At 43.7% G+C, this 23,704-nt stretch overlaps 1 protein-coding gene across 1 annotated transcript in view; it reads right to left on the bottom strand.

Moving 5' to 3' along the window:
- Positions 1–8,208: 8,208 nt before the first annotated feature.
- The window catches only part of LOC103767855 (24-hydroxycholesterol 7-alpha-hydroxylase), a 23,818-nt gene continuing 8,322 nt past the window's right edge, over positions 8,209–23,704 (bottom strand). The window contains exons 4-12 of the mRNA XM_008934982.1: positions 22,381–22,530; positions 21,413–21,506; positions 19,844–19,942; positions 17,363–17,453; positions 16,243–16,376; positions 15,296–15,391; positions 13,652–13,740; positions 9,764–9,851; positions 8,209–8,280 (exon numbers count right to left, since the gene is read on the bottom strand). Coding sequence (XP_008933230.1) covers positions 8,209–8,280; positions 9,764–9,851; positions 13,652–13,740; positions 15,296–15,391; positions 16,243–16,376; positions 17,363–17,453; positions 19,844–19,942; positions 21,413–21,506; positions 22,381–22,530 — 913 coding nt within the window. The remainder of the gene's footprint in view (positions 8,281–9,763; positions 9,852–13,651; positions 13,741–15,295; positions 15,392–16,242; positions 16,377–17,362; positions 17,454–19,843; positions 19,943–21,412; positions 21,507–22,380; positions 22,531–23,704) is intronic.

The raw sequence follows: 23,704 nt of genomic DNA, 5'->3' as shown, positions 1-23,704 counted from the left end.
AGCCAAACGCTTCAAACTCGTGTACCTAAATATAGACACCTAAATAAATGGCCTGATTTTCAGAAGCACTGTGCAACTCTGAGAGTTGTAGGTGCTCTGAAAAAAATCAAGATGCTTATTTAGGTATCTAAATACAGATTGAGCTTCTGAATATATTATTTAATCTGCTTCGGAATGTAAACAAAAAACCAAAGGTACCACAAATACTCTTTTTACATGTGCTAAGTTGAAAGCCATGGAGTGTAATCAACTGCAAGACACAATTTATTGCTATAAAGTGAATAGTGGGGTAATTATTGTTTATTAATGGTTGAGGAGTAGAATTTATCAGCCCTAGTTCTGAAGCATTGCTAGACAGGTATGATGGAGGGGTCTATTGTACTAGATTTCTTTGCCTTTTATTAATATGTATCCATAATTATAGAGATTGACATAGAAAGGCTGTTAAAAATGTCAGATTAGAGAGTTTTGTTTATATTGAGAGATCATAAAAATTATTTATACGTTTCATTCTCCTAAATGTGATCCATAGTTTCAAGGCTTTTTACGTTTTTCTTTTCTTTCTGAAATCTTCATTCATTATTCTGACACTTTTAGGTGACTGCTGAAGGCATAATTGAAGTATCAGTGGAAGCAGAGGAGAGTGAATGATGAGTTATTAGTCATCACACGACACCATGTACACACTCAGTTAACAGAAAATAACAGCTCAGGCAGGTAACAACTGAGACTGTATTTTTGTGCCTGAATTGTGCATGTAAGTAAAGGCTCATACACACCGCGTTTTTCAACACTTTTAGTAAGATAGTAAGATAAGTTTTGTTTAGACACATTCGTGTATGCTTGTGTGTATATACATATTATTATTGTTATCTATGATGGCAGTGATCTAGAAACACATCAGTGATTGACAGTTGTCCCCTAGATGGTGCCAGTGCCTGTGTACTGCCAGCCCTTGTGCAAGGTGAAGGCTGGAGCTGGCAAAATGGAGATGGTCTTTGTGACACAGATATTCTTGGGCAGTCAAAGCTTCCATGACATGAGTCATTCCAGCAGAGCAACCTCTGGAGAGTGTCCTTCTTCCACATCAGCCAGAGGAAAGTCTCTACCCCTTCCTCCTGCTCTCCCAGCTGTGTGACAGAGCTCCAAAAGAGAGAGACACTCTGTCCAGGCATTATGCCCCAGCCAGGCACTCACCTGCCAGCCCTAGCCTGGCAGTGTTGTGCCCCAACCTCAAGCTTTTCAGATATTAGCAGCCCACATATCTGAAAATCCTGAAGGAAAGCGTAACCTGGGCTTATGTCTGAGCTGGGAAGGGAGAAAAAGGGTACTAGTGACGTTCTTGGGGAGGGTAAGAACAGTAAAAGGAAGTTAAAAGGAAAAGGAGAGAAGAAACAGAGCCTCTGGTCTAGAGTCTGCCCTTGGGCTGCCCCGGTGCCACCTCAGGGAGAAGCCGGCTGTGCTGTGAATTCATGTTGTAAATCTGTTTGCAGGAAGAGCCTGTGCTAGAGGTGTCCCGTGCAGCCAGCCAGCCCACCAAGACATCCAGTGGCATGCTCCCAGGTGGTGAGAAGCTGGCAGAGCCCCAGCTCCCACCCTTGGCCCAGCTGCCACCTCCAAGCCCTGCACAGCTAGCCGGGCTGGTGGGGCTCCGGGCGGAGGGACCACAGGCCCTGGCACGTGTGGATCAGCTCTGGCACGAGTGCCAGCAGGGCAGATGCTTTACTGATTGCACCTTCTACCCTGTTCTCTCACTGGGCTTTGTCCTGGCGCGTGGGCACGTAAAGAACTCATTACCCAATTTCTTCCTACAGACCCACACGCCTGCACGTGCAAACTGCGTGTCCACAAAACCTCTGAACTAGGCTGCCAGGCCAGAGTCTGTGAGGAAAGCACAGCAAGGCTGAATGTGTTGATTGATGCCCGAAGGACAGAAGATAACCATCTCCTGACGATTTGGGGCTCTTTATTATTTTAAGGAAAGACCAGATCACTGTGATGAGACTGGCTTTTAACAACGTGGTGCTTGATTTCAGTTTGTGGTAAGCAAAGGCCAGTTGCCAGGCTTTCAGATACTAAAACATTCTTTGGTTTATTTTTTCAGAAAAAGGAAATTCAAACTTCAGGTTTCATGCCTGAAAACACCCTTGTAATTATCCTTTTTTTATCCATGTATTATTCCAGTTCTATAAACAAGCTTAAAATAATAAATGTTAATACCAGGATTTGGACAGAAGAGTGTCAAAGGCAGTATCTTGAACTGTAATTAATTACTTAAAGAATTCTACTCTTTAAGAGTATCTTGTACTGTTCATCTATTCATTTTAACCTGGAATCACAGTTGGGCAGCTATGGCACAGCACTGGAAAGCACCTGATTTTCTTTTGGTATCAAGCAAACAGAAGGACACAGGTTTAATGCTTTTCTGAGCAATGATAGTTTTCGGAATAATGGCCAGATAAAAAGCCAGTGCCTTGAAATTGACTCTAGATCTGTGTCAGCAATAACAAAGAGCAACACTGTGAACCCACTGGAACTTTTGTGCTTAATTCAAGGGAGTCAAGTCTTGCTACAACTGAGGCCTTTGAGATGAGGAGTGACAGAGCCCCATCTTCATCTTGGAGCACACTTCACCAGTGCCAGACACCACAGCTAGAGGAGACTGGAAAAGGACCACATCACAGAGCCTCACTTGGCTCTCCTTTGGGTCAGACTGTCTCTGAGCAAGGGCTCACCAAAAAGTGAATGACACATCTTGCCATCCCCTCATTACACTTTGTGAAGAAAACTTTGGGCTTCTCTGACCAGCTGTGATTGCCTAATCTGATGTCTGCCTTGTGTGAGGTATTACACCTTCAGAAAAATATCTTCTGCCTGTATAGAGAATTTAGGTCTTCAGATTTCCCTGATTTATGTTTAAACTCCTTCCTGACTTGTCTTTTCCAAGGCTGTGAAGATTTAACAGTAATAGTTGCACTGTACTTGTACACTGAGCTCTTTCTATGCTTGTTACTCCTGTACTCTGCTTGGTACTTGGGAAAGATGATGTGTCAGATTTCTGAGGCAGTAAAAGCAGCACCTGAGTGGAAAAGCTGGATACAACTCAGGGCAGGCAGAGTATAGAGGTAGTTCCTATCTCACAGGTAGCTCCTAGACAACCTTCTAGGTAACGTTTATGAAAAGATGTTGTATTTTCACTCAACAGGAAACTTGTCTTTAAACTTTAGTCATTAAATGCCAAGCTTTGCATTAAACCCAAAATATTTCTGAAGGGTCTGGTACAACTAGACTATAGTTGGGGTACAACTGTTCTGTCAGCATCTTAAAAAGTGTGAACTAAGAGACTTAAAATATTTCTTCTGCATATTTTGACTGTAACTCTACAATAATACAATTTATCAGTAAGAGAAACAGGTTTTCAAAAAACCAAGAGTTTTCCCAGTTCAGGAAAGCACGTAGCTGATCCAAAGTCCACCACTAGCAAGGGGCAGGATTGAGTGCTCTGAGGAGCATGAGCAATACTTGCAGCTTTTAATCCCTACAGACTTTGCAGCAGTGGATAATTATCACTATGACCCCAATGTATAGATGAGGAAACTGAGTCACCGAGGGATGAAGTGCTTTGCCCAGAGAGCACAGTGAGTCAATAGGGAGGCTGGGAATAGAGCATAGAATTCTCTGTGTTATCCATTGGAGCCCTCAGATAATATCATTTTATAAATGCTCTGTCTTTGTAAAGACTTCAGCACTATAATTATCTTCCCCGGACTCTCATGGAAACAAGATATTTATAACTCCATTAAGCCTTTCCTAGTAATTTTATGATCAAAGTGAAAAAAAAAAAAAAAGAATAATGCTGTGCCAATCAGTCGCATGCCCAATGTCACTCAGAACAGCCCCATGGTGAGAGCTTCTCCTTGCTTGGTTCAGTGAGATGCTCGCTGTCTTTTGGATGCCTTTCTTGTGTCTGATTCCCCTTCCCCTGCGTGCCGGTGCAGAGGAAATATTTTTTGCCGTGTGATGAGCCACACAGTTAGAATGTACCAAATAACTGGAAACGATTCTTGCTGCCAATAAAGCCTACTGGTTTATACTATAAATGTGACCCTTTAAAAAAAAATATTTTTCCTAAAAGCGCTTAACATTTGCCAGTTTCACCTAAAATGAGCAAAGCCACCTAAAATGAGCAAAGTATTTCCACTCACCCTTGTGTATCTTTCAAACTGCAACACGGAGGCCAAGACTAACTGCAAACAACGGGCTAGTAACCGAGGCACTCGGAGCCTGGTTCTGCAAAGCCCTCAGGCATCTGCTTAAATTGAAATCCATTCTTATTCTGCAAATCCATCCAAGTGTTTGCTTAACCAGAACACACGCCTAAGTCGAGTTTTGCTTGGCACAGCCTTAGGATTAATTTCTGTTCGAAAGGAAGCCATTATTTTTAGCTCACCTCTCAATGGCTGCAGCCATATCTTTTAGTCCCAGATATCTATTTTCAGGAGGCATATGTGCTAAGCCTAAACCTCTGCTTTCTGTGACAGTCAGTGGCACAGAAAAGATAGCGAATAGTATAGAAAGAGGCCACTTGAAATACTTGACTAGTAAGTGCAGATGAGAGGGGCCTTCCATGAGGCTCATTAGAGGCAAGACATAAAAGAAGTTGTGATTATTCTGGGAGGTGGCTGCTGATTCCCGGGGTTATCTCTTCACGTGCTGACTGGAGAAGATTCATTTGCAGTAGGTCAACAAGTTTAACTCAAAATGTTATGATGAGATTTCTGTCAAATATTATATTTCCACAGGAAATTTATTATTTCAGGGAAAATGTTTATGCTTTCCTCAAAAGTATCAAAAGCAGTTTGGCTGCAATGGGATACTTTCCATGTTTTTTTTCCTGAAACTCCTCTTTAATATGCAATAAAATTCAAGCTTTATTAAAGGAAATTTAATTTAAAATAGTTTTATTGCTCATTTCTCATAACTCTAGATTTCCTCTCTCTGGTTAAGAACACTCCTACCACTTGTTTCACTGGCTCAGACGTGGGAGTTACCTATCCCAAGACAGAGGAAAACCAGCAGAGTCCTGCCCAGTCCCAACCGTGGGGTTTGCTCAGATAGATCTGGCTTCTGTATGGAGGAGGAACAATTGCACTTGCCAAGATGTTTTTTGAGGGATGCTCCACTGCACTCCCTTTAACAGCCATGCTTCATACAGAAGGTAGAAATACAAAGATAGGTCAAAATGCATTATTTTTTTTCCTCTGCTTGGGCTTAAAAATCTGCTTCATACACCCCCATGGTAGTTGTATGAATATAAACCTCATCCTGGCTCCTGCTACTGCTATGTAGAAAAGCTTTCTGACAGCAGGGAGAGACAGCTCAGAGGACAAATCCCCCATGGAAATTCAGCACTGATGTATTTAAAAGCAGACTGACAAACACTTGAAGAAAAATAACTTAGATGCTGTTACCCCACTCCTGAGCAGGGTATTGTGATGACCCTTCACACCCGTCTAACTCTGTCCCACTGGGAGAGTGCAGTCTTTCCCTTCCCCAGAAGCTTCTGGATTACTTCCAGGTAGAAGACCCCATTTGGCTCCATCACTGGACCACCACATTGTTTTACTAATCCACCTCCCTTGTTTTTTCTACCTAGGAAAGTATGGCAAGTGCACAGAGCTGTCATTCACTACAGGGCAGCCACACAGTGATGGGATCCCCAAGTCAAGACCACTTCTCTTCACCTACTCGTTTGGGATCTTTCTGGCTGTCAAGGACAGGTCTGTCTTTCCTGAAAAAAAGAACAAATATTTTCTTGCCTGCTAGGGAGTTGCTAAATCTGGTAGCCTGACAGAGGTGAGGCTGCCACAGCTCCCTGCCCCTGGGTCCCACCTGCAGCACAGCTGTGCATGGCTCCCAGCAGGCATGTGCACAAACACTCAGGTGTAACGTGTGTGCTGGTGTCCAGCACAGACAGTGACACCCAGCACTCACGGGCAGCACCAACAGCCTCACCCTGCTCCCTGTGCTGGCCAGAGACACACCCACACACAGACACACCCACACAGGCAGACACACAGACAGACACAGACACAGAGAGGTCTCCGTCAGCCCCCAGGCCCCTCAGGCTCTGCAGCAGCTGGTCTGAATCCCCTGGTCCCTCCAGCAGAAGTCTCGTGCCACCAGCAGCTGCTCCTCTCCTGCATCCCACGATGTGCCCTGTACCCCCAGGCAGTGTTCCCCCTTCAGCCCCAAATTTGGGAGCTGCTCCCGCTGTCGCTGAGGGGTGTCACCACAGGGCACAGAGGTGACACCCATCACCCTGGAGGTGTTGGGCAGGGCATTGCCCAAGGTCCTCACCTGCTTTTGCTCCTCTGTGTATGTGGCTTCTGTCACCCACCCTAACATGGCCCATGGGCTGCTCTTGCAGGGTGTGGAGGGAGGCAGAATGTAGTTCTCAGCAGACACAAGATCACACCAAGTCTGAAAAACTCCTCAATATGCAGCAACTACACCAGAATGGTGCTCCTGTTCAGCACAGGTCAGAAGGCACGGGCAGTGCTGTTTGTAAATCCTCACGGGTGGCTTCAGATGCCTTTTAGTCATTCTAGCCAAACTGGTGCTCACCTTCAGGTTATGGTTTTCTTTAAGGACCTTTTACTTTAAATTGAAGTTTGCCATTAAAGAATTTTGCTTTTTTGAGTTACCTCTCCTGGAAAACCAAACCTAACCAAACCACACACACACAAAACCAACCAACCAACTGACCAACAAAAAAACCAAAAGTATTTGAACAGAAAAACAAAAAGAAACGCACACTTGGGAAAAACTCATCTTCCCAAAACTGTGAGATACCTGAACACATTTCCAATGTCCCATACTGTGTACATTTCTAAATTTTAAGATTAAAATAAGCACTTTGGGGTAATGGCCACACATGAAAGCCAAGGGATAGTTTTCATTTAGGGAAGAGATTCTGAAACAGCTGTTAGGAGTGCAACTCTCGCAGAGTTAAAGAGCTAAATTAGAAGTTGGATGAATCATTTTCCAGCCATATAAATCATTAAAATTTGTTAAATTGTTGGATCCAAAACCAAGGTAAGCCAACTGTTTAATGAATAATGCAACGTGTTATTTTCCTCTGGATGTTATTCCCATAGTTTTTTCTTCTAAAATGATGAATAATCTTTACGTAAAAGACTAAAAATACATGCCAGCCATTATCACGTGTGGAATCTGACAGCAGTGAAAGTGTTTCTATCTGAACTTATTTGACAGTTTCTCTGAACAACTTTTACTAGGTATTCTTTATAGGACTAAATATTTTTAGATTTGTGTAATATGTTCTATAAGTAAGCTGTATTAAAAGGAAAGAAAAAATGCTTTAGATATCAGACAAGCAGCCTAAGGAATAGCAGTAGCTTTTCTTGCAATCACCTTTCACTTGATGCTGAACATCACGATCAGACTTTCACTGCATGTTCATGCAAGGACAGACTCTGATGCAAGCTCAGTAGAAATTCTAGTGGAACAAGACCCCAGTATTTCCCACACTGGCATTTTTTTTCTGTTACAAATGCATTTTATTTGCAAAATTTGGCACCAATTGTAGGCAGAGCAGGCCAGATCTTCACCTGCCTACCCGGGCAGTGATACCTAAGTCATGCTAGTTTATTGTGGCCGTGGATCTGACCTGGAGGCCTCTGCTCAGCCCACTGCTCTACTGTGTGCACACCAGCACCAGGGAGCTGGATGGAGTCACCAGTCTGATTTCTTAGCACAAGGCAGCACTTTGGTCTTGGTTCAAAGGGACCTGCAAGAAGAGGTGATCTGGCCCAAGGAACCTGCTTTTCTGTTGGTTCTAGCACAACTTCCATGCAGGATTTCCACATGCAGCAGCTTTTTTGTCCTGAATGTCTGGTTGGTGAATTTAGTATATCAGATTTGTGGACAACTAGCCCACACATTATGAATGCAAGAGGAGAGCTTGATCTTGAAATACTAGGAGGTAGGCAATCCAGTGAGGAGCACAGACACAACTGTACCTGTATGGCATACCACAACACAGAGGATGAACAGCAGCTACAGCTGAGATTAAGAACTGTTAAGGCAGAGAACCTATCTGAAGATGCAGGATAGGGAAGCCACTCAGTGGTCCATCCATCCAGAGGTGGCTGGCAAAGGAAGGTGAGTTAGGCTGGGCAGCTTTTATTCCCTGCATTTGTACTGGACCCGGAACGGTGCCGCGGGTTGCTGAGTCCCCACCAAATGCAAAGGGCTCTGCAAAAAGAAGAAAATCGGTAAAAACATTTAAATTAGCCCAGTTAATGGAATTATTATCATGCTTTAACATTAAGATCTACACATTACGGTGCCCAGCCACTGATTTACACACGTATTAGAATCACACCACATAGAATTATAAACATTGTAATCCCTTTGCTTTTCTATAATCAGTTTGCCCTATTGCAAATAACGTAGTGACCTTGCCATCAAACTGAACCTTGATTCTTGGCTATATCTTATCAAAATACTACACACTGTTAAATTGTGTTGCTGCTTTCATCTGAGTAAGGTGCATCCCACTCCTTCTGCAGCAAGCAGTTTTAACCAGAGTTCTGTAACGAAGGGAAAGCGCTCACCAGGGACAGCAGAGAGTGTGTGCTGGGAGAGCACTGCGGGTGCTGCTCCGATTCCCTGAAAGCATTCATAATCCAGTTCCAGATTCATTGGCTTTGTGAGGGGCAGAAAGCCATTATAAAATCTTTTGTAATGTTTAGGCAATGAGACAAAATACTCTTGTAGGCACCTGCTTGTATAGAGAGTGCAGGTCCACTGGGTTTGCTGAGTCAAAACGAAGGAGAACGTTGTTGGGTGACAACAGCCCCAGGCAGTGCTGCAGGCCTGGGGAGGAGTGGCTGGAAACTGCCCGCAGAAAAGGGCCTGGGGGTGCTGATCAACAGCTGCCTGAATGTGAGCCAGCTGGCCAAAAAGGTCAAAATCATCCTGGCTTCAATCAGCGCTAGTGTGGCCAGTGGGAGTAGGGCAGGGATCATCCCCCTGGACTCAGCACTGGGGAGGCCACACCTCAAGTACTGGGTTCAGTTTTGGGCACCTCACTACAAGAAGGCCATTGAGGGTCTGCAGCATGTCCAAAGAAGGGCAACAAAACCCATGGAGGATCTAGATAATAAGTCCTGTGAGGAGCAGCTGAAGGAAACTGGGGTTGTTAAGCCTGGAGAAAAGGAGGCTAAGGGGAGACCTTATAACCCTCTACAGCTCCCTGACAGGAGGTTGTAGTGGGGTGGGGGTTGGTCTCTTCTCCCAAGTAATAAGTGATAAGACAAGAGGAAATGGCCTCAAGTTGCACCAAGGGAGGTTTAGGTTGGATATTAGGAAAAATTTCTCCACTGAAAGGGTTGTGAGGCATTGGAACAGGCTGTGCAGGGAGGTGGTGGAGTCCCCATCCCTGGAGGTGTTTAAAAGCCATGGAGATGTGGTGCTGAGGGACATGGTTTAGTGGTGACCTGGCAGGGCTGGGTTAACAGCTGGACTCAACAATCTTAAAGGTCTCTTCCAACCAAAATGATTCTATGTCTTTGTGACTCTGTAAGATCAAGTTACTCACTATATGTTTTATTAACACTCCTACCCAAATTTTGCTTCATTCTACACAGTCCCAGCTGAGCTTGGTTGTTAGCTGAGGGTGATGAATGAGGGACATAAAGATGGGGAATGCTATATAAACATAGGGACCATTTACCTCCTTTGGTACTGCATCCAAAAGCACAAATTCATATTTGTATAGGAATAGCACAACAAACAACTGGATTTCCATGATAGCAAACCACCTGCAAGAAAAGGGAGGAAAATGTTGGCCATCCAGCCTGACCATCACACCTGTGATATCATCAGATAAGAAACAAGGTGTCTTGGACACATTTTACATTCCATGCTTCAGGTCTGCCTGAAAGTTCCTCTTAATGGGGAAGATACAGTGTGGCTTTGCTGAGCTTGGCTGCTCAGTAAGGAGCAGGAGTGGAGGGGCTGCCCCTTCTTTCTGGTGAAACGTTAGACTGACAGCATCCCTCTGACACCCTATTTTAAAACAGCCCCTTATCATGATGGTTTTTTTCCACTGTGTAAACATTTATGTTCTTCTAATGCTTGCTGACTTGAAATAGCTTCATAGGAGTGAGAAGACAGTCAAATATAGAAAAGGCTATATGACTAATTGTGCTATATAAAGTTATATAATACAGCTGGGAGCCTGATGACATCAGAGTAGCTGTGACAGCAGGGGTTATTATTTAATGCATCAGCATCAGAATGCAGGACGAGACCCAAGGGCATGAGGGTTCTTGGTAACACTCTGAAGAAAGGTCTCTCTTAGTCAACCTGGAGATTTCAGGTAATTGCAGGTGAACACCTCTAGGCTATTCTTGTTTAATGCTGGTGTGTACAAGAGCTCTCTTCATTCCAGCACCAGCATGTACCTGGGCCAGGCCATGGGGTTACTAACTTGCAGAATTTAGACATAAATCTTAAATACCTCGTTAGAACAGTAATGCTGCCTTCCTCTTCTACACTGCTTACTTTCCATCATCCAAGAGATGCTGGAAAACCCAGATAAAACGGCTATTGGGGAACTCACTGGGGAGAAGGCCACACGACTGGACATGGTGTCAGCCTGGATTTAGCCTGGCAGATGTGAAGAGGAAGCCAATAAGCCCCATGAGACCCAAGCTAACGCCTGCAGAGCCATCCAGACCTGTGCACCGAGCCGTCCCGGGCTCCGTGGTGGGAGGAGGCTTGTTTGTTTTGGCGTAGCTTCAGACCCAAATTATCTCTGTGATTTCACACTGGCATTACCGTGAGGTAGGGAACTTTTGGTGACCTTGAGCCCAGGGGAATGCAGTGCAGAAATATTTCAGTGGAAATTAGCTCAGGTCAGGCAAGAACAGAATGTGTCCAAAGAAGGGCAACAAAGTTGGTGAAGGGCCTAGAGCACAGGTCTTATGAGGAGGAGCTGAGGAAACTGGGGATGTTCAGCCTGGAGAAAAGGAGTCTCAGGGGAGACCTTCTCACCCTCTACAACTCTCTGAAAGGAGGCTGTGGCGAGGTGGGAGTCAGTCTCTTCTCCCAGGTAGCAAGTGATAGAACAAGAGAAAATGGCCTCAAGTTGTGCCAGGAGAGCTTAAGTTTGGGTATTAGGAAAAATTTCTTCACGGAAAGGTTGTGAAGCACTGGAGCTGGTTGAGGGAGGTGGTTGAATCACCATCCCTGGAGGTATTTAAAAGCCATGTAAATGCAGTGCTCAGGGATCTGGTTTAGTGATGGACTTGGCAGTGCTAAGTAATGGTCAAACTTGATAGTCTTAAAAGGTCTTTTCCAACCCAAACGATTCTATGGTTCTGTGATGCAGCCAAATGCCAAAATGCCTCCAGGCTGCCCTGGAAGTGGAAATGCTGTGTTTATAGGGTGCTGTTCTTCAAACAGAAGCATGGCCAGATGTGGGTGACTAGCTCTGGCACCTCTGTACCCATGGCAGGGTTCATCTGCAAGCTGAGAGCAATGGATATAAACAACAACTGACTGCAGCCCTTCCCACTGTTAGATCCAAAAGTGTTCTCCCCAGCAGGCTGCTGGTTTTACTCTGCTCTGCAAACAGAGATGCTGAGACACACAGATGACAAGTAACGCACAGGTTGGAGGGTGGCCAGAGGGACAGACCAGGAGTCCCAGTGCATCCCCCCCTCCCAGGGCATGCTGTACTGGGCAGAAGCCATGAGCCTTCTGGCAGCAAAATGCCCCTTAGCTCCCACCTGTCTTTCATATTTGTGACTGGCTCCTAGAGCAGTTTTTCTGTAAAAACTCCAGCATGGATTGAGGTCCTGCAGTAAACAGAGCCCAAGAAGGGAATCACGGCCGTTGTGCTGAAGGGTTTACAAAGTCAGCCCCAGACAGGACAAGAGAGGGAGCCACGCAAGACAAGCACAGCCACACAGGCAGCACTCACCCGGGGGGACACAAGTAGCTTCACTGCCATCATGTTTTTCCTTTAGGTAAAAAAGATGGCCCAGAACTGGTTTTATGGGAGCTCTTCCCACATCAGTTTGCTAGAATGTTTGACAAGTTATTTTCTAGCTTTTAGGTTGATTAACTTAGCTCTTAATTTCATGCTGAAGTTTTACAATGGAGAAATTAAATGTTTACTACATTTCATTATATAAATCCCAGTACTAAATTAAATGAAAATGCATCTTAAACTTGAAATATCACTCTTTCATTCAGTCATACCAAGGAAATCAGCAACCTGGCATCTAGACACATCCCTTAATTTTATTTCCTTTCTTCCACAACCACCACATTACTTTTTTAGAATTATTGCTGAAAAGCATGAACATGTGTACTACCATATGGGCTGCCAAAGGCTTTGAAAGGACTTTCTGTCTGTCAGAAAAGATTCTCCATCCATTGTCTATGTAAAAATGTTACCATTCTCTTTCTAATCACTAACTTATTTTAAAGATACTATCAGACTTCGGAGAACAGTCTGAACAAGGAAATAGGTCAGTATACATAAACAAGCAGCTTTCAGAAACATTTTTTTGCAGCTTGTCCTGTACCTGCAGATGCCTCTTGTGAATTCTGCTGTCACCCTTGCTGGGCATGAGACTGGGCTCCTATTTAGCTCAGGAATGTGGTACAAGCCATGGAGGTACAGCAGTGAGTGAGCACTTTGCTCTGGCACACCTAAATGGTGAATGCAGTTTTATTCTTGAATGCCTTCTCGAAGTTTATCTGACACTCATGTCCAGCCTGCTATAGGGTGCAGATTCAGGAATGCAGATCCTCTGCAGCACCCTCCAGATTTCTGGATCCACATGGGGACTCTTCAGTTAAATTCAGTAGTTTTAAGGATTCCTGGTTACTTGCTTCTTAGAGGAGACCAGATTTTGGAGGCAGAGAATTGAGCATAGAGATGTTTGAATACAGAAACGAGGAGCAGCTGGCTCCCTGGGACTTGTTCCAGGAAGAGGGACAGCAGAGAAAACAGCCGAAGGAATGCAGGAAGCATCGAGGCTGGCATTGCTGGAGGAGTGGAGAGAGCCAGGAGCTGCAATTTAAGCCATCATACAATTGCGTGGGCCTTCATGCAAAGACAGGATTCAAACAGAGAGGAGACAGTTAAGACATCTGAAGATTAGCAAATATGCCAATGGCTTCATAGAGGATGGAAAGAGGGTCCCAGACCAGAGGAATATCCTTTAGGTTAGTTTAGAACTGATTTATGGCAACATAAATGCCTGTGTTTGTAAACTGGCGTGTTTGCAAGTGGAACAACTCACCCTTGATGAAAAGATGCCTCAGCAGCAGCAGCAGAGTTAGGCTGGCTTTCCTGCCTGGGCATTGTCCCTTCAAACACTAGTCTCAGATTCTGCTTTTACATCGTGGCTTAACCTGTCTTTTCCAGGAAGGAAACCACTTTCAAATCAGTTTAAACAAGGCCCAGATAATACTGAATATTAGGGGACTGACAAAGAGCAAAGCAAGGAAAACACTATCTCCAAGTGTAAGAGGAGCCCAGTTCAAGAGAGTTGTTCTCTGCAGGGTTTGGGAATAAATAAACCCCAGCTGTTTCACTGACCTTCCTGGACACTGATGCTTTCCTCCTCCGAATGCCACAAAGCTGTCCAAGAAAGCATTCTTCTCTAAATTTGCCTCTTTCCAACGATCCTGTGGGAAGAAACATTTTTTTTTTCCAAATCAGCTTGTATAAATAAAGCTTAACTTTATTTCTGCAGGCTAAAAATGACCTTGGACAGCTAATCCCCAATACAAAGTTGCACTAATGCCATTTTTTTTGCATTCAACCTGTTAGTTTTAAGAGTCTGGATTCAAAAAAAAGCACTGACTCAGGGAAAGAAAAGAGGGTCCCATTTGGAGCATACTTAGGTGCCCCAATGTGCTGGAGAGGTTTCCAAAGTCACCCCCAAAGCATTCTCCCTATACCTCCTCATTTTTCTAAATCCCACATGCTAAGCTGTTGAAATGCCCATAAAAATCCAACCCCCTCCTCTTAAATATATGCCCATCCAAAGCAAATGTTCAACCAGTACCCCCCCAGCCACAGAATGGTCTCACAGCACACAAATGGCTGGTGCACATCTTGCCCACAAGCCATTTCTGAGGCACTGTGTGCAGACAGATGCAGAGTGTGGGCTGTCCCAGGAGGGAAAGGCAAGGACTGCACAGCCCCTTCTCAGGTGCCAGCCAGCCTGTGAGCAAACCAACAGACCACACCAGGCTCCAGAGACTCAGTGCAACTCTACCAAAGCCTTCAAGTAATACCCTGTAAAGGTTTGGGTGGCTAACTCCTCTGATGAAGCTGTCTTAGAGAAGGTGTAATCTTGTGTTTGTTTATTTTGGTTGGTTTTTTTTTTTTTTTTTTTTTTTTTAAGCTAGGGCTGTTTAGAGCTCTCTGAACAGGAAACCTGTTAGCATCAAAAAACAAATAAAAGCAAGAAAAAAAACCCTCAGTGGTGATGATGCAGGGTGTCACATTAGGAATGGCAATGTCCACAGGGTACTCACCTAGTCCTCATGGAAAAAGGGCGAGTTTCAAAAAAACAGGCCAGTTTGCTTTTAAGGAATGAATTTACTAAAGAAATGAGCTGCTGCATCACGGTTTTTGCTTTAAAGTTTCAAACAGGCAGGGATTGCTGTCAGGAATTTCAAATTGGTGAGTTTTTTTCCCTTTGCTAGATGGGAAGCTTTGTTTAAATTCCTTCTTGATAAATTTCTATAAAAAAGTCAAACTGTTCTGTAGCGGATGGTGCTAAAAGAGCAGTTACATGCCTGCCCACACGGCCACCTGGAGTGGGATAATAATCGAGAAACTCTAGATGAGCTACTGAATTAGCAGACTTAATATCTACCAGAAATCATCTGACTGGTGGAGATGAGCTATACAGGCAGATCACAGGCAGAGGACGGTACTTGGACTTGGGTTCAACAGTGAAATTAGTAGAGTCTTGCCATGCTGGGCTGTGACTCAAGAACGAAGTGATATAAAGTAGCACCATATTATCTGAACATGTAATTCAACTTTAAAGTCTTGCTTGTCCCTGCAGAGTCCTCCTTTCTGTGTACATCTTTTCTGTGCACAAGGCTAGCCTCCAGACAATGGGGAATACCCAACATTAAGCCAATTTGTCCATATATTTTTGTTGTGAAATAAGTGAAGAGAAGAAAAGGCAGCAAAATATACACACTAAGAGTGACAGCTTACAGGTTTGAACGTTTCTGGCTCAGGAAAATATTTTGGATTCCTGTGTAACCAATATGGTGACAACATCAGCATGTCACCTGCAGGGATGGTGAAATTCTGAAAAGGAGAAAAAACTCTAAGAAAAGAGAAAATCACAGGTTCAAGTCACAAAACAGTCCCTCCTTAGTACTTCTCTTCCCTCAGCAGAAGGTCCTAACAGAGGACAAGCGAGGGTGGTGAAGCCATGGTAGGCATATTACATGTCTCAAGCTTCTTCCTGTTGCCCATTTTTCCATAAGTAAGACCAAAACAGTAGAGAACATGGCAAAACTTATTTTGTTCTACTTTGTTTTTTCAGGTACAGAAACAATAGAAATATTATTTCTCTTTCCTGCTTCTTGATGTAGCACATTAAATTTTTTTGCCAAGTCTTTTGTTAAGCACTTCCTGCAAAATGTAAAGAAATTAATAAAAAGGCTTCTATGACAGTAGACCTTGCTGGAATTTCAGTAATTTTTTAATTAGACATGAGTGCTGATTCCTTAAGAGAATGTTTTACTCACAAACATTTATTTGTTAGACTGCTGAATCCTGGAACTTCCCTCCTGAGAGGCAGTGAAGAAGACAAATAGAAAAGGAGTTTTATCAGTTACTAAATCATGGTCCCTTCTCCTATATTTGTTGCATCTAATTACTATTTCATACACCATCAGCATAGTATCTCCAGCTCAATTCAGTCCAACCCAAAACAAAATCAAAATTGAAGGTAAGACTGTGAGCAAGAAAAGCAAAACCACTCTTAAATTAATGATGAATAAACCTATTAAAGCTAAACAGAATGTTTAGATTGTGGAATATCTCTACTATTTTAATTTTATGCAGATCTTTTGGGTGGCCCCTTTGCAGACAAATCATACAGCATCCTTTTTGGGAAACAAACAGACAAACAAACAAACAACAGAACTCACCTGAATTTTGATTGGGTTTACTACTTTCTTGGTGATGGCACCTGGAGACCTCAGCCGTATGGCTTCCAAAGTGCACCATTTAATAAAAAGGAGCTTCTTAAGGTCCTCTTCAGAGACTTCTATTTTATCCTTACCTGTTGTGGCACAAGAAAGAAGACTATGTAAAAATTAGATTTCATACTTGTATTGATACTTGCTGATGTGTCTTGCTTTAGATCTTCTGATAGACTACCTCAAGAGTTTAAGACCTTGTTTAGACGCAGAAATCTTCTTTATATTTCAAAGTAGGTAAATGGACTAAATTTAGTCCAATTTAAGAAAAGCTGCTGAAGAAAATATAGTAACTCTAAGGTAGGTGTAGATATGGTGTTGGCCAGAAGAAGCCAAACAAAGGTCATCTTGCAAGTTAAAAGTCCCTGAACTTTTTCAGTACTTTGGTAGGACACTGCATGGAGATCTCAGGGACTGTAGGCACCAAGACAAGAAGCCATGGTTGAGCTCTTGGGCTATGTTAATGCTAGCAAATGAAACAGGGCCCAGAGAAAGGTTTAAGCACTGCTTCTTGATTTTCCTTATTGGTTAATAATTGACATGTTCCTTGATGTGGATTTGACCCATGACAACTAAAAGTCTTCCATGAAAGTCTAAGCACTGTTCAGGGGACCACATATGTGAATGCCTGCTCCCAGGGGGTGACTGGTTTTGTAAGGGAAGAGATTTTCCATGTGAAGGTGATTCATGTTGGACAAATTGGCCTCAGATAAGAGAAAAAAAGAACAATTCCTGGCCTGTTTTTTTTTTCTACAGAGTAGTTGTAACTGGTGAACATCACACCATGAAAAGCAGCTGAATTAAAAGACCTTATCTGACCCTATCACAGGTGTATGAAAAAAACACAAGACTGGTTAATACAAATTAGGTCTAAATCACATGTGTGGAATGAAGAGACACACGGTTCTTATTCTGCCTTCTTTTGCTAAAAGTGGCTTTGCTGACAAATAAGTCTTCAGCATATGCTGAGTAAAAGAACCCAAGCCATCCCAGCCATTGACCAAGTGTGCTGAGCCAGCACACACCAAATAATTTCTAGGTTCCAGAAGGACACGACTGGATTTATTACCTGCTTTGCCAAAAACAGTAGCCAGGTCTTCCATGATTTTCTTGTGAATCGAAGGATAAGAGAGTATGAAAACAAGGGTCCAAAATGTAATCTAGACAGAGATGAAAGTACTTTAACTCAGGAATATGGAGCAGAATTACAGTATCTTTGTAGCAAAACACAGAGGCATGTGAAAACACTTGCACCTTTTTCCTATGTGCCTGTTGTAGCTGGGATGCACAGGGAGCTGTACTTCCTGGATAAAGCCACATCCCTGGGCTCAGATCCTGGGAGATTATGTCTAGTCATCTGCTGTGTACTTATCCTCAGTGAACATTATATAGCTTTGCCTTTGAGCTTTGAAACAGAGAATCCTTTCTTTAATTCCAAATAACTAGGTGTTAAAATGAATTACTGATTCATTGTGTGTGATTAGTTTTAGCTGCATGAATGGAAAAAAATTAAATGGTAAATTCCTACTCATATTAGCAGAAATGGGGTTCAATCATTTGCAGGACATTGTCACAGTGAGTCACACTAAAATGGGCAGGAAAAGTTTTAATTAACAGCAAAACAAGCAGTAGTATATCTCCTTTAGAAATAATTTGCTAACTGGTTATGCAATGAAGTTGAAATCAAGAAATTTAGGAAGGGAGAAAATCCTCTTAAGTGGGATGGAACCCAAGGACTCGCAGCACTGCCAGGAGCCTCTCCTCCCGCTGAGCTGGCGGGGGAAGCCGTCGGCACGGAGCTGGTCGTGGGCCATCTGTGCTGGTGAGGGATGAGAACTCTCACTGTTATTTCCCAAACAGCCTCACATGGATGCAGCCCTCCCTCTGCGAAACAAATCTGGGAGCTTAGTTTGCTTGTACAGCACTTAGACACTGTGGCTTCCACGGGCTAAGGAGGGGTAACTGAATTGTTTCAGATAAAAGGGTTTAACACGCTTGTAAAAAATCCCCTTGGAAGGTGAAAGGCCTTTTTTCATCATTCCAGTCACCAGAACAGTGGTTGTGACTATTCTGAGAAACCACAAAATATTTGTATGTCTATTTGCAGCTGAATATTACAGAAGTAAGTACTGATAGTGCTGTGGAAAGAATGTCAGTGATCCTGATAACAGGCAGCAGGCTATGCTTCTCACTTATACCAACATCCGAATCCACAGAAACCTCACTGAAATGGATGAAATTCCTTTAGGGGAAATTGTATTAATACCCAATCTACAAAAAAACACAGATATATCCATTAGGAGTACATATAAAAATAACTCACTGTCATTTTTTTCTAACTCACATCTGTAACAGTCATAACTGTGCTGGAAAGAGCTTAGTAGTCATGGTAAATAAGAGATGTTTGTGCTGCTATGGATTTTTCATCTGAGAAATTCCTATAAATGTCTTTGGTCAGTCCAAGCTGTGTTAGATATATTGGGTTTGTTAGCTTGCTTATATCTGTATCATTAATCCGTCAAATCTGTTCCTAACACAGCCCAAACTTCAGTGGTGGAGGAACCAAACTACTGCTCTTCCTCCCCTGCAGCAGCACTGGCATTTGGACAGCAGATCCCCCAAAGTGAAAGAGCCAAATTCACTCAAGGATTTACACACAGATGAAGTTACGACAAACTGAGAGAGTTGGGGCTATTCAGTCTGGAAGAGAAGGCTCCGAGGTGACCTTATTGTGGCCTTCCAGTACCTTAGGGGGGCCTACAAGAAAGCTGGGGAGGGACTTTTTAGGCTATTGGGTAACGACAGGACTAGGGGGAATGGGGCAAAGCTGGCAGTGGGCAGATTCAGGCTGGATGTGAGGAAGAAGTGCTTCCCCATGAGAGTGGTGAGACCCTGGAATGGGTTGCCCAGGGAGGTGGTTGAGGCCCCATCCCTGGGGGTCTTTAAGGCCAGGCTGGATGAGGCTCTGGGCAGCCTGATCTAGTGGGAGGTGTCCCTGCTCATGGCAGAGGGGGTGGAACTGGGGGATCTTTGGGGTCCCTTCCAACCCTGACAGATTCTGATCTGTTTTAGCAGAGGACTTTAGAGCCCTAATGGCTCAATGGTTGGACTTGATGATCTTAAAGGTCTCTTCCAACCTAAAGGATTCTATGATTCTATACTCTACATTATGCCTTTGGTATTCTTTACAATTGGTAACACCGGGGTATTTAAAATTAAACCTCTACTATAATACAGCCCCAAGGCATCAGAATAGAGGTAAATGCTCTTCACAGCTTAAGACTGTGATCTTAATAGCAGTGAGACATATGTTCCCAAAATGTTATGATAGGGGACATCGTAATTTAGGGAAACTACAGGAAGAGCTTTTCTTGTCATTGCTTCTGTGACATTGCAGCCTGGGTATATTTGTAGTGCTGCACGTGGGCGTGATAATCCCTTCTTTGGAGTACATGCAGGGTGTGTGGCTGCTGGTTCAAAGCCTTTGCTTCCCAAGTACAGGCTTTTGAGCAGCACAGAGAGAAGGTGTTTCTCCAGCTGATGTACTTACAGGAACAGAATTTGCTTGGGAAGCCCAGAGCATTAGGACACCATAATTGGGAGCTAGATGTTTTCCTTGCAGGTTATCCAGGAGATGTTGCAGTAGTGTCTGTTATAAATAAAAGATAGTAATGTGTATTTCCAAAAATATATTAGAATCTAGTTTAGGGTAGGGCTTACTAGAATTCAATGATATAATGTAAGACTAGTTTATCAAGGAGAAGAAATGTTACTTAAGGGTTTCTTGCAGTCACAAAGTAGAGGTGACAGCTGGTAAGAGAAAGTGAGACTCACTCACAGGCAGAGGGCCAGAATATTCCTCCTGAATATTTGCACTGCCCTCCATTTTCTTAAAGTTTCTAGGAGATTTGGTTCCCTCATTCCTCACTGTTGCTTTTATGTTGAAGAAAGGAAAAAAGAATTCTCTATTCTTTTTTAATTCCTGCTCTACTTCTCTACTTTAAAGAAGCTGAATATGAGACTGAACGAGTTGAATGAACGGAAATGAAGAAAATGTTCTCTCTGTTCCTGCCAAAACGGTGCTTGTTATGAAGAGATGGGCTGATATATCAGCAAACTCCCTACTTCCAGGTGCTTTGCTAGCGACCTAACCAGTGACTAATGGCTTGATATTCTTTGAAACTATAGCAACTGCCTAATGTTCTAGGATCAGCTTTGGTTTACAGTATTTCCTTAAATACAGGGCAACCTTGCATTCAAGGCAAAGCTTCCTGTCCACTTTTCAGAGGGGAAAAAGCTGACCTTGAATAAAAAAATGACTGCTCTTTTTTTCCAAATTCCCACCCAGTCTAAGACACTGAGTTTGTGCCTCCTATTTCCTGCACCTTCTTACCTCCCACCACCCCCTCTCCAGCCCTCCCTTTCTTTCCATTATTCTGGTTTATTTTATGAAAGAAATTGTGGTATGTAAAGCTTTTACAGTCTAAATAAAACCTGTTTTGTTTAATGATCTGTTCTATAATAATTTGGTAGATCAAAATTCCCAGGCCAGTCTGCCCTCGTGTTTGTAAGCTGTACAGACAGAATTCCTGCAATAGCCAAGGAGAATAACCAGGGGGATAACTTATCACAGCTTTGACACAATCAATATTTAGGGTACTTGGCTTCCAATCCAGTAATCTGCTATTTTCTGCTAGCCTGGCTGCTGGAGGATCTACTCACTCTACACCAGGGTTTAAAAATAGTACATGTAAGGTTTTGAAATGTCGCAGCATGGTGCCCTCAGAGAACAACTGAAGAGATCTTTCTCTCACCTCTTTCAACTGCTCACTCCAGCCACGATACCAGAGGCTGGCCATGGGCCATTGCTCCAAACCCTTGGCTTTGAACTCCCCAGAGGGAGATGTCAGTTCTCAGAATTGTAGGAAATAAAGTAAATTGGGGAGTAGAACTTGAAATTCTGGGTTTGTCCTAATGTAGGTGTCAGCAATACTGGACAATTAAGGTACAGCTTTGAAAGCTGACATATTTGGCTTATTTCTTCCAGTACTGAAGTGATTCCTGCCCTCCATTCCTTCAGTCAGAACATACATCTTAATTCATAGCCTCAGATGTTTACCTTGGATGCGGTGTCTGAAGGGTTGGTTCTTTCAGCATCCAACACAACTTTCTCAAATAATTTTAGAAGCCATTTTTTGGATTTAGACCAGTTCCTGTAAAGAAATGCAACAAACAAGAAGCACTTAACTGAGGCAGCACAAATCAACATTTCCTTTTCCATGAGAAGGATTCCTTGGTTTCTTTCCAAAATCCCCTGGGCAGCAGTCAGTTGATGAATAGTCAAGTGTGAGTCTGACTGACAACAGTGTTGACTGACACAAGGAACAGCATGTCTGAGACCTTCCCCTTGGCCAGACCTCATCTTGCAGCCAGGACCTGTGACTGCAAGACTCCTAGATTTTCATATCTGTTTCACTACAGGTTTTCACTGTGCCTTTGGACAGGTGGCCTCGGCCAATCTTTTCGAGAAAGATCATCCCTAAGAAAATCTAGGCCACATTTGTGTTTTAAATTCTTTCCAAAGGCTATTTTGAGGTGCTTGAGGTGCTATCACAGCCCTGAGAGCACTGACAGGCTCTGCAAGAACTTTTGTCCCTTCTCAGGGTTTGGTTGCCTCTACCCAAGGTCAACTCTGCAACAGTGCAGCCACGTAACCTGGGATCGGTCTCCTGGGAAAAGAGCTACGGTGTGGGAAAGAGCAGAGAGGCTTCACTGGGGACCTGTCAGTGTGGGACTCACATTCAGGCTCAAGCCTTTGCAGTTTGCCCAGTTCTGCTGCTCCCTGACAGGTCCAAGGTGGACCCTGCCCACCTAAGCAAGGTGTTTCTGCTTTGTGCCAGAAAAAAATGTATGAGACAAGGCCAGAAGTTTTTTGAAGCACCTAGCTGAAAGGCTGCCTGACCTGGGGGTGCACCACTGACAAAGACAGCACGTCATTCTCCAGGGGAAATACCTCTTGTGATTAAGATACCAGTTAGCAAAATTCCTGTGATGGGTGCATCACGGGCATCATCTCCACCCCCTTACCTCAGAAAGCACTCGGGCATCTGAGAAGCGTATTCAAAGTCCTCGTCATACTTCTGAAAATGCTCTTCAAACTCCTTGATTTCACTCTCACTTGTCGGGTAGATGCCTTTCCCAAACAGAGTGTTCACCACTGCTGGGTACATGATGCACCTGCAAGGACAGGACCCCCGTAACTTACAGGCCACAGAGAAGCTGTTGCAGCAGTTTTAAGTCAGAATTGCCAACACTAGAAGTGCAGGACTCAGGTGTCAGGCCAGTATGGAAGGGCTGGCGCAAGGCTCATAGCTCACTCACATCCTTGCTGCAGACTTGAAGCAGAGGCTGGGGAATACACAGACCTCAGGCTCATCCTCTCCATGTGGCTGATGTTCATCAGTTAGGGTTTGGTCACTTGAGCAGTGGCAGAAAGGTTCCAGGCACTGAGGTCCTCTTCTCCCCATTAACCACACCTCTTATCTCAGGTTGGCCCACGTGGACCTTTCAGGCATTGCACAACCCCTTCTGCAGCCAGACACCCTGAGAAATCCTTCCTCTGGCTGCAGCTTTGCTGGACTGAATAATGCTTTTTTTTTCTTTTTATCTCACTCCTTGCCTATTTGCTCCTCCGTTATCCTGCAAGCTCTGAGCTTGTTTCCCAGGCCACTTCACCTGTCCTCTCCAGCCCGGAGAAACCCTTATGCCATCTTTGCTGGGGCCCAGCCACTGCTAAACTATTTCAGGCAATGGCTCTTTCACTTTCCTGCTTTCCTACAGATCATAAGGAAGATGGAGCCACCTGCTGGCCCTATGGATTTAATTTTTAGGTAGCTAAATAACAACTAGCCAGGGTGTCCCATTCCAGTTCTTTTACCCTGCCTTGTTTGGCAAAAACATAAGAACAGATCACGTTTCCCCTCAGCCCTCGATGTACTGTGGACGAGATCAGTGGGACTGAGGGCAGGCAGGTTCCAAAGCCCCTTTCCCCCACATTTTTGCCCAGTTAATCCAAATTGCACTAATTGAAGTGGCTCAGTGTTTTAGCTGCAGTAAAAAGCAGCACCTTAGACGTATTATGGAAAAAAAAAAGTCACAAAAAGACAACCTGGATTTGAGGTCTTAGAAATAGGTCCAAATCAAAAGCAGTATACAACTGGTAGTCCTGGTGGACAGGCAAGATACAGGTGTTCTCACAGATGATCAGGAAGAAGGAGGAGTTAAAAGCTTTGTTGTTGTCACATGAAAGCGCCAGTAAAGGGATTTTTTCTTTACATGAAAGATGAAGTTCTGGCAGCAAAGTCAGTTGCAGAGATCTTATTTAAATTTTGGGCTAGCCTTGGCCTAAGAC

This window comes from Merops nubicus, unplaced genomic scaffold, assembly GCF_000691845.1.
Source record: "Merops nubicus isolate BGI_N331 unplaced genomic scaffold, ASM69184v1 scaffold20422, whole genome shotgun sequence".
In the NCBI taxonomy this organism is placed as follows: Eukaryota; Metazoa; Chordata; class Aves; order Coraciiformes; family Meropidae; genus Merops; species Merops nubicus.
The sequence above is the reverse complement of the archived record's forward strand: the minus strand, read 5'-3'. Positions and strand labels throughout refer to the sequence as shown.